Source organism: Euleptes europaea, chromosome 7 (genome assembly GCF_029931775.1).
Source record: "Euleptes europaea isolate rEulEur1 chromosome 7, rEulEur1.hap1, whole genome shotgun sequence".
In the NCBI taxonomy this organism is placed as follows: Eukaryota; Metazoa; Chordata; class Lepidosauria; order Squamata; family Sphaerodactylidae; genus Euleptes; species Euleptes europaea.
Window position 1 is genome coordinate 71,725,223 of NC_079318.1, and position 13,542 is coordinate 71,738,764.

General features: G+C 42.7%; 1 protein-coding gene across 1 annotated transcript in view; it reads left to right on the forward strand.

The window, feature by feature from the left end:
- Window positions 1-13,542, forward strand: part of REL (REL proto-oncogene, NF-kB subunit) — a 39,532-nt gene that overhangs the window by 20,948 nt on the left and 5,042 nt on the right. Inside the window, exons 4-5 of the mRNA XM_056853401.1 lie at window positions 7,162-7,302; window positions 9,832-9,936. Coding sequence (XP_056709379.1) covers window positions 7,162-7,302; window positions 9,832-9,936 — 246 coding nt within the window. The remainder of the gene's footprint in view (window positions 1-7,161; window positions 7,303-9,831; window positions 9,937-13,542) is intronic.

Consider the following 13,542-nt stretch of genomic DNA (forward strand, 5'->3'; position numbering starts at 1 on the left):
CCCCAGTGACCCATACTTCATGCCCAGAAGATGGCCAAGGTGCCCTCCCTCTCATGATCTGCCTAAGGTTATAGAATCAGCATTGCTGACAGATGGCCATCTAGCCTCTTCTTAAAAACCTCCAGGGAAGGAGAGTTTACCACCTCCCGAGGAAGCCTGCTCCACTGAGGAACTGCTCTGTTAGAAAATTCTTCCTAATGTCTAAATGGAAGCTCTTTTGACTTAATTTCAACCCGTTGTTTCTGGTCCGACCTTCTGAGGCAACAGAAAACAACTTGGCACCATCCTCTATATGACCGCCCTTCAAGTACTTGAAGATGGTTATCATATCCCCTCTCAGTCTTCTCCTCTTCAGGCTAAACATACCCAGCTCCTTCAACCTTTCCTCATAGGACTTGGTCTCCAGACCCCTCGCCCCTCACAAGGTGTTTGTTATGGGGGAGGGAAGGGAAGGTGATTGTAAGCGGCTTTGAGACTCCTTAAAGGTAGAGGAAAAGTGGGGTATGAAAACCAGTTCTTTTTGTTTTTCTTATTCTGCAATTCTAACAAACAGAACTAAGGATCAGGGAATCCACCCCATGAGACTAAACCAGCACACATAAATATCAGACAGAGTGATACACTTTCCATTGCAATAAATATACCACAGCCTCCTGCATAGCTGCCCCTTATATCTCAGCCCGCATATCCCCTGCCAAACAGAATCTGGTGAACTTGCAAGAACACGTATCTTGCAGGCAAAATTATTCCAGCAAGTAACACGGAGTGCAAATTCTGCATCCTGAGTGCAGAAGGTGGCCCGTTTTTGACACGACTTGGATTTTATTTCCATCTTCACTTGCAGCCTTCTGCAGATTTAAAGTGCTGTTACACAAGACCAAGGAAGGAGGTTAAACAGTTTGTTTGCTGGTTCTTTTAAATTTTGTAATCCCCTTTCATATTGCAATGGTTTTCTGAAGGCTTGTAGAAAAACATCTCAGGGACGGAGGTGTGTTTGGAGGCTTGGTCTTTTACTAGAATGTAGTGTCACGGGAAATTTGTGGCCTCGTGTTGTAGAATGCCATTGGTTGACTTCTGTTTCTTTGGTACTGGGGTAGGTGCGGCCAGTTACAAACACTGAGTAAGGCGAAGAAGAGGAAGTTGTATTGCAGCCAAAAACAGTTTTATGCTCCTCCCTTCCTTCTTTTTTGGTTAGCAATAAGATATGTAAACACTTCCCTTACATAGTACCTTGACTAATGAAGCAGCCATTGACTAGATAACTGACTTCGAGAGTGGGTCAGAAAGTCCCTGGGGCAAATGTCACCTCTACCCTGAACTTTAAGTGTATCTCTAAAGATTGCTTCCTCACTTCTCATTTTTTTCTAGAATGGACATAATTTGTTAGAGAACTGGTGTTAACAGAGAATCCAGATGACACTGCTGTTGCATTTAGTATTTTCCATGTTGGCCTGCCAACTTTTTGAAGTCTTGGTTTGTGGTGATTTTTGTAATTTTGAATATGTACTGCAGCTGAAGCACTATTGATTTGCCTCGGTTGCACCTCTACCATTACATGTGTATTTACTGCATTTACAGTACAACATTAAACAGTGTTGCATCCTTTTAAATCCATTGGCTTCAATGGTCTTAGAAGGGAGTAATTCTGTTCAAGATTGCACGGTGAAGTAGCCAGCTCTGTCTAGATTTTATTAGACTGAAACCAAAAACATGGGAAGAAAACTCAACTCAGGACAGCAGACTGAGTAACTAAAAGGGTGAGATAAAGGCTAAAAAAGCACACTGATTAGGGAATATACAATTTTAATAACATCTCATCAATAAGACTGAAAAATAATGTGGTATATAAACCTATCTGACCAGGGGCACAGGTTTAAATTGACAAAGTAGCTGTTTTTTTTGGGGGGGGGGGTTGATAGTCTTGGTTTTGTTCATATTTGCATTTGCAATGGATATTGCAAGATTAAATGCCGTGTGGAGCCTCACCTGTAGAAACACTTCCGGCTGTTTGCAGAAGAGGAATGCCTTAGCAGTGTTAAAAGACATTCATGTGGAACAACTTGTCAGGTTCAATGGAATGGTTGGAAGGCATATGATACAGCATCTTTGCTGTAGCTATGTCAGTCTGGAATAGGTTAGAAAGGGGGACATCTAAGGAACTGATATCCTTCTTGGGGTCATTATATGGGAACGTATGGTGGAGTTGGTGTAGCAGAGTGGCTAAGAGAGAATGAGTTGTGATCTCCTTTCCTTCTCAAATCATTGGATATCTTTAGATAAGTTCCCAGTGTCTCCAACACCCTAACCAAATTTCACCACACTAGTTAAGGCATATGACCTGGATGGCCCAGGCTAGCCTGATCTCGTCAGATCTCAGAAGCTAAGCAGGGTCAGCTCTGGTTAGTATTTGGATGGGAGACCACCAAGGAATACCGGGGTTGCTGTGCAGAGGAAGGCACCGGCAAACCACCTCTGTTAGTCTCTTGCCATGAAAACCCCAAAAAGGGGTCGCCATAAGTCGGCTGCCACTTGACGGCACTTTACACACACACAGTTAAGGCATGAGCTGAGAACCTAAAAATACCTTGTTCAGATCTCTGCTTTTAACAACTTTCCTGTGAACTAAAACTCTGTTAAGAAAGCAGCCTTTGAAATAAGAGAATCTGGTTTATCAGTCCCAAGGTAAACACTTTGTAAATGCATTTTAGGCACTGTATTTGACCCCATAAATTCTCCTTCAGGCTAAGGATACCAACCTTCGAGGGGGGCCTGGAGGTCTCCTGGAATTACAACTGGTCTCCAGACTGCAGATATCAGTTCCTCTAGAATAAATGGCAGCTTCAGGAGGTAGACTGGATGACATACCATAGAGTCATGGAAGTCCTAGAATGGCATCACATTCCTGCTGGACTCCCTTTTCTTCCCATACTTCATCCTCCTCAAGCCTGCCCCCCAGAAATGTCCCAAGTTGAGTTGGCAACCGTACTTCATGCACTAGTGTTTGCTTCTGGTTTTTTTTCTTCCTTCTGACCATTTTAAATGTGTTCCTCCTTTCCTCCGAAGTAATTGGGTGTCTTTAGATAAGCCCCAATGTTTTTGTCCCATATCCCCTTTTAAATGTGGGGACAATAATCCTAGATAACGCACTGGATAATGGAGATAATGTGTGTGACGTACTTATTAAAGACCTATAACAATGCCAAGTATTATTATCTTGTGCCATTAAAGGAAAAAATGAGTGCTTATCATGCTCTATTTTCTTCATGTAATAGGAAGTGGAATTTAAAAATAGCCCACGAGATGTATACTTCCTCTTTTAAGATGTACATGTAAAAATTTTTAAACCATTTTAAGGATGTAACAGTCCTGATGTGTGTGTGCTGTGATCTTGCACATGCATTTTCTGCACACAAAGCCTTAGGTTTGGAGCTGCCTTCCTCCACTGAAATGTATGGGAAAACCTTCACGATAGGAACCTCTACATGCGCCATGCACTGAAGCACTAGATATGCAAGGGAACACTAGGTGATCACTGGGCAGCACGGTCTATTGGGAAGTGCTCCTGTGCATGGAAATGAATAGCAGCTGTGTGTACATATAACTGCACATATTGCAACAGCAATAAATAAGCTTGCCAACCTCCAGATGGTACCTGGAGATCTCCTGTTATTACAACTGAGCTTCGGGTGACCAAGATCAGTTCCCCTGGAGAAAATGGCTGCTGTGGAGAGTGGACTCTATGGCATTATAGCCTGCTGAGGTCCCTCCTCTCCCCAAACCCTGCACACCCCAGGTTCCACTCCCCAAATATCCAGGTATTTCCCAACCTACACTACCAAGTTTTTATTCAGTCCATTAAGAGACTAAGACCTCAATGAAGGGGAAAGAACTCCGAGTTAAACCTGAAAATAAACCCCCAGGCAGCTTTCCTGCCCAAGCCATATCGAAACAAGTGAGATCTGTGCCAAAGAGCACTCTTTGTGGCCTTATTGAATTCAACTTCTTGCTGGATTATTGTCATAGTTTATTATTTTTCTCATCTCAGAGTAATAAATGAAGGCTGCTTCTACAAATAGTTGGATCCTGTGCTCTTAACAATCATTTGTAACTGGATTATCTCGTCCACACAGGAAAATCTATTTGCAAATTATTGTTACAGTGTAATGTCGGCACAGTATTCAGTGATGTGTGGAATGCAGTGAGACTCTGTTGCCACTTGGCAGTTCTCCTTGATTTCATAACTCCCATCCTATTCCACCTAGCCTTAATCTATTCCCTGTTAAAACAAACAAACCAGTTCCCTTCTGTGTTAAGGAAAACTATATGATCATTTTTTACCTGAATCCCAGTGTTTGGACTTATTCTTAAATTGTGTCCATTCTGATTTACTGACGAAGTCCCAAACTTTCTGTCCTCAAATACTTCCCAACCCCCCGTATATGCTAAGGTGCTAGCCCCCCCACACCCGGTACATCTAGTGTGGAAGCCTTGCATGTTGCATGGTGTTGATCTAGGATGCACGTTCTGTTAACGAAGGATGCTGGCTAGGTCTATTATTTGTACCTTGTTGCTGTCCACCATGAACTGTAAATATATTAAAAAGGATAACTAGCTTTCCTCTGCATCTGTGCAGGGCAAGCTCAGTAACGGTAAGTTTTTAAAAGGAAGCTTCATCATTCAGCTGATCTTCTCAATGAGGAAGTCTGAGAGCTGGTTCAGTGTAGTGGCTGATGTGGTAGGAGTGAGGCAATCCCCAGTTCAAAACTTGTCTCTTTTGTGAACTCTCTGAAGTGGCTTTAAGCAACTCACACTCCCTTAGCGCCCCCCCCCCATCTGTAGGGCTACTAACCTCAAGGTGGGGTCTGGAGTTCTCCTGCAATTACAAATGATCTCCAGATTATAGAGATAAGTTCCCCTGGAGAAGATAGCTTTGGAGGGTAGATTCTATGCTATACCGCATAGTCTAAGAGAAAAAGAAGTCCTAGAATGACTTCACATCCCCACTGATCTTCTTCCCCTTCCCAAGCTCTGCCTTCCCTGGACACCATCCCCAAGTCAAAGTTGGTAACCCTACCTATCTATGATACAGATACTGGTCTACCTTACAAGGCTGGCTGTTGAAAGGATTGCAACATGATAATGTATTTCAAATGTTTTGAAGCAATGCAACCAGAATATAAACTGCTATTAAATACTCCCAGGAAGCCCATAATTTAGAACGGCAAAATTTAACAGCTACTGCCAGTTTTTTTTTCTTGGAAAATTTCTATTTGGGGGGATAATGATGTCCCAAGAACTATGCAGATTTGTGTTTCTGTAATAAGCAAAGCTTTCCCCATGGAGGGAGGGAAAACATCCTTGCGTGCAAATTCAACCATAAAATGAGATATGAACAAAATTATTAGAAGTGAGATCTGATAATAGGATGGTAGGTTAGACTTACAGGGCAGTGGAAAACCTCTACACTGTATATTAGAAGTGTTCTCAATTTCACAGTAACTGCACAGTGATAAAATAGTTATAAAAGTGGAGTACAGGAAGTGTCACATCCCACTTGCTGTGTAGGTAGGACCACAATTATGACGCAAAGTTTGGTTTTTTTGCTGTAATACTTTGATCTTCTCAGAGCAATATTTTCTTTGGTGAGTTTTAAAGTTCAGTCTTGCCGTGCTGAAATTTAAATAAAATGGCATTTCGTATAGACTTTTGGGTGGTCCAAAGGGGGCCTATCCTTCCTTTTAAACCAGCAGAGAAGCTGGTAGGATTCAACCCCTATAAAACTGGGAGATTGGTGTTATCTATGTAACTAGCATTTTAGTTCTGTAGGTAATCATATAGACCACGAATAATGGTTTAAAAGACTATTAATATATTCACAGTACATGATAGGTAAGTACAGAGTTCTAGGTAGTAATCTTTGAGTGCGTTAGCATTTATGTGCCCTGTCTCAACACTTGGTTTACATGTGATATTGGGCATATAGACCTGAATTGGCTTGCAAGACTTTAACTCTCCCTGAGGAATCCTGGGAACATTTTTGCATGAGGTGGTGGTGATAGGAAAGGTTGTCAAGTCACAGCTGACTTCTGGAGTCACTGCAAGATTTTCAAGGTAAGAGACACTCAGAGGTGGTTTGCCATTGCCTGCCTCTGCATAGCCACCCTGGACTTTCCTGCTGGTCTCCCATCCAAGTACTTACCAGGGCCAACGCTGCTTAGCTTCTGAGATCTAATAAGATTGGGCTAGCCTGGGGCATTCAGGTCAGGGCTTGCATGGGGTAGGGATTTCTAAAACAATTCTCATCACCTCACCTACAGTTCCCAGAATTCATAGGGGGAGTCATGACACAAAGTGATATGAAGCTATGACACTATTTTGTAGTGTGGATGGGTCCAAAGTATGTGTGTGTGTGTGTGTGTGTGTGTGTGTGTATTTCTGCTGAGTGTGTTACAAAAGTAGTGGCTGGCTGTTCCTATACCGTGCAGAGGTTACCCTTTGATAACTTATGTTTCTGTGAATATCCTCACACATCCTTTCATAGAATCATAGAATTATAGAGTTGGAAGGGACCACCAGGGTCATCTAGTCCAACCCCCTGCACAATGCAGGACATTCACAACTACCTCCCCCCCCACACCCCCAGTGACCAGAAGATGGCCAAGATTCCCTCCCTCCCATCATCCGCTCAAGGTCACAGAATCAGCATTGCTGACAAATGGCCATCTAACCTCTTCTTAAAAACCTCTATGGAAGGAGAGCTTACCACCTCCCGAGGAAGCCTGTTCCACTGAGGAACTGCTGTGTCAGAAATTTCTTCCTAATGTCTAGATGGAAACTCTTTTGATTTAATTTCCACCCGTTGGTTCTGGTCCGACCTCCTGGGGCAACAGAAAACAACTCGGCACCCTCCTCTATATGACAGCCCTTCAAGTACTTGAAGATGGTTATCATATTCCCTCTCAGTCTTCTCCTCTTCAGGCTAAACATACCCAGCTCCTTCAACCTTTCCTCATAGGACTTGGTCTCCTTCGTCTGGACAGGGTGAGTGGTGTCCTCCAGGACAGAAGGTGTCATTCCCAGGCAAGCTGAACCCCAGCATCTCTCTCTTTCTCTCTCTCTCTAACATGAGACATCATGTTCCAAATGTCTTTGGCTTCACAGTGTCCCAAGAGCAGCTGATGGCTATTGAAGAATATGACCTCAACGTGGTACGACTCTGCTTTCAAGCTTTCCTCCCTAACGAACGTGGCGATTTCACCCTAGCCATTCCTCCAGTCATCTCAAACCCTATTTATGACAATAGTGAGTATTTGCAGGCTGGGTTGTTATTTAAAGCAAAATCTGGAAATGGTGGCAGCTGCCAAGCTCCCTGCCTGAGCTTTGCCCCCTAGCTGTTCTCATTGGGTTATGGGTGTCTCACACACTTGTGTACATCACTTCTAAGTAGTGTTGCCAGCCTCCAAGAGGAGATTTCCCAGGGTTACAGCTGGTCTCCAGACTACAGAAATCAGTACCCCTGGAAAACAAGGCTGCTTTAGAGGGTAGACTCTATGGTGGTATACTCGTCCTTCCCCAGGCTCCATCCCCATATCTCCAGGAATCTCCCAACCCAGAGTTGGCAATGCTGCTTCTAAGTCACACATTCAGCTATTTCCTCACACTTCAAAAGGACACTTAGGTTATTATGACTATCCAGTGCAGCCCCATTGTGGAGAGAGCCATTGTTGTGTAGCAGATAGTGTTAATCTGAGACTGGGGGAGTTCCAGGTTCAAATGTCCCCTCAGCTGTGGTAGAATTTGGTGGCGCTGGGCCAGCCATGCTCTCCCAGCTCCCCTCTCTCACGGGGTTGTTGTGAGGAAAAATGGAGGAGGGAAGAACCATAGGTATTGCTTGAAAAAAACACACAACTGGCTTGGATCCAGCTTGTTCTTGCCTCCCCCTCTTGCTGTATGCCCCCTGCTATGTGACTCCTAGGAACAGCATTTGGTGAGATTCTGGGCTGCAGCAGGAGGGGGCAGTGGAGGAATTTGCACTCCATGGATGGGAATCCTGTCTGTGGAAAAACTCTGGTGGTTCCAAGCCACTGCCTGCTCCACCCCTCTTCTAAAAAATAGCACACTGATCAAGGCCTCTGCTGCATGTTGCAGTTCTTAAAGATTGGATCCAGCAGAGAGAGGGATTTCTGTGAATAGAAGATGATGGAGATTTTTGCTGATTCCCCCCTTGCAGCAGATTTCTGACTCAAGTGTCGTGCTGTTTCTGTGGGGTTCCCTTCCCCCCAGGAGTAGGGCCGTTTTGGGCTGCAGCAGGAGGAAAGAGATGGGGAAGTCTTGCTTTATGGGCAGAAATCCCTTCCATCCTTGAAAACCTCTGTATCCACGCCCATGGATGGTAGCACTGGTGGTGGTACATGTGTGCAGCATGAACAGAGGAGAGGGGTTCGCTCCCCCACTCAGAAATTATATTTCTGAGAGAATGAAACTGAAACTTGAAAACCTGTAGCATACATGTGTGCGTATTAACAACAGCTTAAAAATTCCATTCTAATATCTCCTCCAAAGGCAAGATACCATCAAAGACTGTCCCAGGTAAGTATGGACCTTTGGAGAGTGTTTGCGAACAGAATAACAATTTAAACAAACTTTTAGACTTATATGAAAACTGTTGGGCCTGTTTGAAAAGTGAGTGCCCAGTTAGCTGACATATAAGAGATTGGTGGTCAGAATTCCACTTTTATTAATAGCTGGTGACAGGGCAGTGAATTTAGATTAGGATATTGATGCTGGCCTTTTCACTGGCAGAAACCAAACACACACACACACACGTGGAGCTGCTGTGGCCCCAGCAGAGAAATATTTTCCCTGAATAGAGTAAATAGCACTTCTACTCAGGGCCACACTAGACGTGACAGTGTCTCTGTGGCTGCCATGAAAACGCTGCTGCCATTTTAAAGTCATTTAAAAATGCCACAGGCTCCCCCCCCCCCGGTCGCCGCAGCTGTTTTGGCATTTGAAAAGGCCCAGTGTGGGGAACAACACTGGCCTCCGTGAGCCAGTTTACATTGGAAAAGAGATCAGTGAGAAAGAGTTAAACACGCCCCCAGCAGTGCCATGTTTCTGCCCCTTATGCCATGCACACAGTGCCGGATTTACGTATAAGCTAAACAAGCTATAGCTTAGGGCCCCACTCTCTTGGGGCCCCCCTAAAAATTTAAAGGGTAAAAAAAGATGTACATTTCCAAAATATAAGATAAAAAACAAATAATTGTATTTCAGTTCAACACTTTGATAAAATACATATTTTGTTATGTGTAAATGGCTTTAGATACCTATTAGGTCCATAAATTACCATATAGCATATATTCAACACAAAAAACAGCGACAATTTGTTGTTGACAAAGGACAGCTAGACATATAAAGGGCCCTATTACCTTCAATAGCTTAGGGCCTCATCAAACCTAAATCTGGCCCTGCACACACACACACACACACACACACACACACACACAGAGAGAGAGAGAGAGAGAGAGAGAGAGAGAGAGAGAGACCGCTGTGATTTATAGACATTTAAAGAGATGGGAATGTGGCCCTGAGAGTGGATTGTGTTGTTCTGGACATACCAAAATCTTTTCTCCCAACTCTGGTTTAACATACCTGTTGGCTCTGACAACTGCTTGTATTGCAGTTAATAAAAGCTATTTCTGCATCATCAGCCCTCCAAATAACACACTTCCTAGCAAGACTTCCTCTTTCCCTTGCCTTGTATTTTAAATTATGATTTCTGGTAATTGTCCCCCTCTCCCCTAATCGTTGCTTCCTGTTTCTGTCTAGGAGCTCCAAATTCAGCAGAACTGAGAATCTGCCGTGTGAACAAGAATTGCGGAACTGTGAAAGGAGGAGATGAAATTTTTCTTCTGTGTGACAAAGTTCAGAAAGGTAATTGTCTTCCTCCAGACTTCCTCCTGTCTTAGTGGAGAGAATTCACTCTGCAGTCAGTTGTTGGCGTAAAAGTCACAAGGGACATCAATTGGCTCACTGGCAGTAAAGCAGGGTAGTGTTTGGAGCTAGGCAGGACAGCAGATAAATTGCTGAAAGGGATTCCTGACATCTTTGGTCCGATTTCCTGTTCAGCACCTGTCCTGACCTCAGTTAGGTGCTCAAACAAACAAACCAAATGGCAAGAATTGAATTTGTTTTTGTTGGAGACCCCATCAGAATCATCTTTTTTTTTTGAGAAAAAATTGTACAAACAATACATCTTCTTATACGTTTAGTTTACCTCTTTTCCCCCCCCTCCCCTCACTCCCACCCTCAACTCCCCCCCTTGGACCAAAGGCTCCCTTTACAGTTTTAGCCATGAGCACAATCTTTCCATCTTACGGTATATGCTATGTGCGAATTGGCTTCTTCTTTTTTTAACCATTCCATATAACGACCATTTTTCTTTAATATCCTGTATTTTATTTTCCCACTTATCATCTTGGGTTATACGTGCAATGACTTCGGATTGTACCTGACCGAAAAGATAATTATTCCACTTATCCATTGACCACTTATCATAATCTTTCCAACCTGCTGCTATCATTGCCTGGCCCGCTAATATCATAGCTTTAAATAAGTCTTGACTTTTCTTGTCTATTTTATTATTACCTATTACTCCCATAAATAGGAATTCCTTATTTAAATAAATTGTTATTCTAAATAATTTCTCCATCTTTTTCATAATTTTTTCCCAAAACAATTTTACTTTCGGACATTCCCACCACATATGTGCAAACCATCCTTTGCTTTGACCACAATGCCAACATTTTGAACAAACCCCTCACCATACAAGCAATCTGCGCCGAGGTTCTCCCATCAGAATCATCTGATCTGAGCATCAACTATGAACATGTTGATTTCCCCCCCCCACATAACATTTACAAGTTCTGTGTACAAAAAAGCATACAAAGGGCAGGTAGGTTCTAATGTCTCATGATGACTAATGTGCTGGCAAGAAGCAGCCATCTGTTGCTTCCCAGCACATGTTCACATGGCAAAACAGTCATATGTAAACATCACGTGACACACAGTATTGTGGCTGCAAGTTCTAATTGGTTTAATCACCAATGAGTCATCTAGAACTGAACTTGATTGAGTGGTAAGGGCCAAATACAATGGATGGGGCAGCTGAGGTAAGGGCACAGTTGCTTAATTTCTTTTGAAGCTGTCTTGGTTATGATGGGCTACTACTACAATAAATGAAAAGGAAATGTTAAAAATGGGAAGGGCTTAGTGGTAGAGCACATGGTTTGCATGGAGAAGGTTCCACATTCGGTCTGTGGCATCTCCATGGCCAGTGTTTCAGAGGCAGAGTATCTTCTTGGCATGCAGATGGTCCCATGTTCAATTCCTTGTATCTCCAGTTAAGAGGTTCAGGTAGCAGGTAATGTGGAAAGATTTGACCTGAGGCCCTGGAGAGCCGCTGCCAGTCGGAGTAGACAATACTGATTTTGATGGATTGATATAGTATAAAGCAACTTAATGTGTATTCACTTAAAGGATTAGGATAACAGATGTTGAACAACACCCATTTCTGATTCACACTCTGGAGAGCTGTTGCCGGTCAGAGTTGACAATACTGAGCTAGATTTTATTTATTTATTTATTTAGTGATTTATAGCCCTCCCTCCCCAGATGAAGCCAGCTCAGGCGGGTAACATCATACAAAAACATTAATACATCAATAATAAAATTAACCACAAAATCTTAATTTAAAACAATAAAATCCCAATTTAAAACTTAAAACTACAAAACTACAGATGGCACCTAAACACTACTCATGTTGCCGGATATTCACAGCAGGTTACTGCTCAGTTTACATTAATAATATAACAGGAGGGGAGAGAATAGGGAGGCCAGCAGATGATATTTGTGGCTGTCCTCAGCCATAGGCCTGGCGGAATAGCTCTGACTTGCAGGCCCTGCGACTCTTTAAGGTCCTGAAGAGCATTCCACCAGAGCATTCCACCAGCATTGCCAGGGCCCAAAAGCAGCTTCCTAGGGCCCTTGGGTCTAACAGGCAGTCACTTTTATGCATTAAATTGCAAATTCTCACACTGTCCTTCAGTATCTCAGGCTTAAAAAGCTCTTATGCACATTTACTGAAGTCTGTTAATTGGCAGATGATTAATCAATTGGCAGTTATTTCATTTCCTCAGTTACAATGGCTTTCCTTACATTGTATGTAAAGGATTTGAAGAGGGTGATCCCTCAAATGGATTTTAGTACTTAATGATTGTATTGACATCTGCTCGGTAGAGACGTCACATTCTTAATGAACATTTTAAAAACATACTTTTTGGTTAAGGACCGAAACAAACATAATGAAGGTAAGGGATATCTGTCGGTCTGCAAAGAGTAAATTGCATGTGTAAACAGCTGAAATTCAAATTGGGGACATGCAGGGAGGGAAAAGATGTAACCCTTCAAGCCATGTTTGGTTTAGCTAATTGAAAGTAGCCTCCCTGAGCTGTTGTTAGTGGCTTTAAAGAAGGAAAGAATAAAAAGATGTGTCCTTTTAAAACACTGATGACAGTATGTGAAGCCTTGTTTCATCTCTGAAAATGTGAGGAGACTGAATGGTTAAATTCCCTCTTCCTTTTCTGTGTAGCCTGATCCAAATTGTATCTGTGTGCTTGCACAATGATCCTGTGATCTTTGCCATGTCAATTTGGTCCTAGGGGGTCAAACTACATAGGAATCTTCTGACTTTTTAAAAACTTTAAAAAGATGCCCTGAGGGCTGAATTTAGTTTGGGGTCACAGTGCTGGAAGAGAGAGGGGACGCAGAGGCCCTGGGCTGTGTTAGCAGAGGAAGAGAAAAAAGACACACATATTGTAGTTTTCCCTACCAGTGCTTTTGTAAAGGTTTTTTTAATTAAAGGAACAAGTTTGAGCCATCAACAGCTCCTGACGTGTTTCAGTTGTTAATCTCAGATATCTCTGTGTCCACCTGGACTAGTAGGTTAGACAAAAGATTTTCCCTTTCAATAGAGTGACTGAAAGCTGCAAGGAATAGTACTCACAAAGCAAGCTGTAAACAATTACAAAATAAGATCTTAAATGAGGAGTGGTCCTTAGTGTTTAAGGATGCAAATCATGAATGTTCACCTTGCTTCTCCCAGACACCCTTCAACAGAACTTTCTCCTTGCCAGGCTATTTCAACTCGTTAGAAATTCATAAGTTTAGCAACCTTTCTTATTGGCGAGATGTAATGCCCTAGACTCAGCCAAGACACAAGGGCGATACAATAACATTACTGCAGAAGAACAAAAATGCCCATTTTGTCCAGATCAAATAGACTCCCTAGCCCAAATTGTTTTAGCATGTCCACAAAATAAAATTGCACGAAATAAATATATCATTCCCTGGATAAAACAGCTAAAGACACTTTCTGAGAAGCGGATATTGTGTTATCTGCTGTCAAATAGATCGGTCAATTGCGTGAGAGATGTGGCAACTTTTCTCTTTATATTGTCAAGGAAAAATTAAATTTCATTT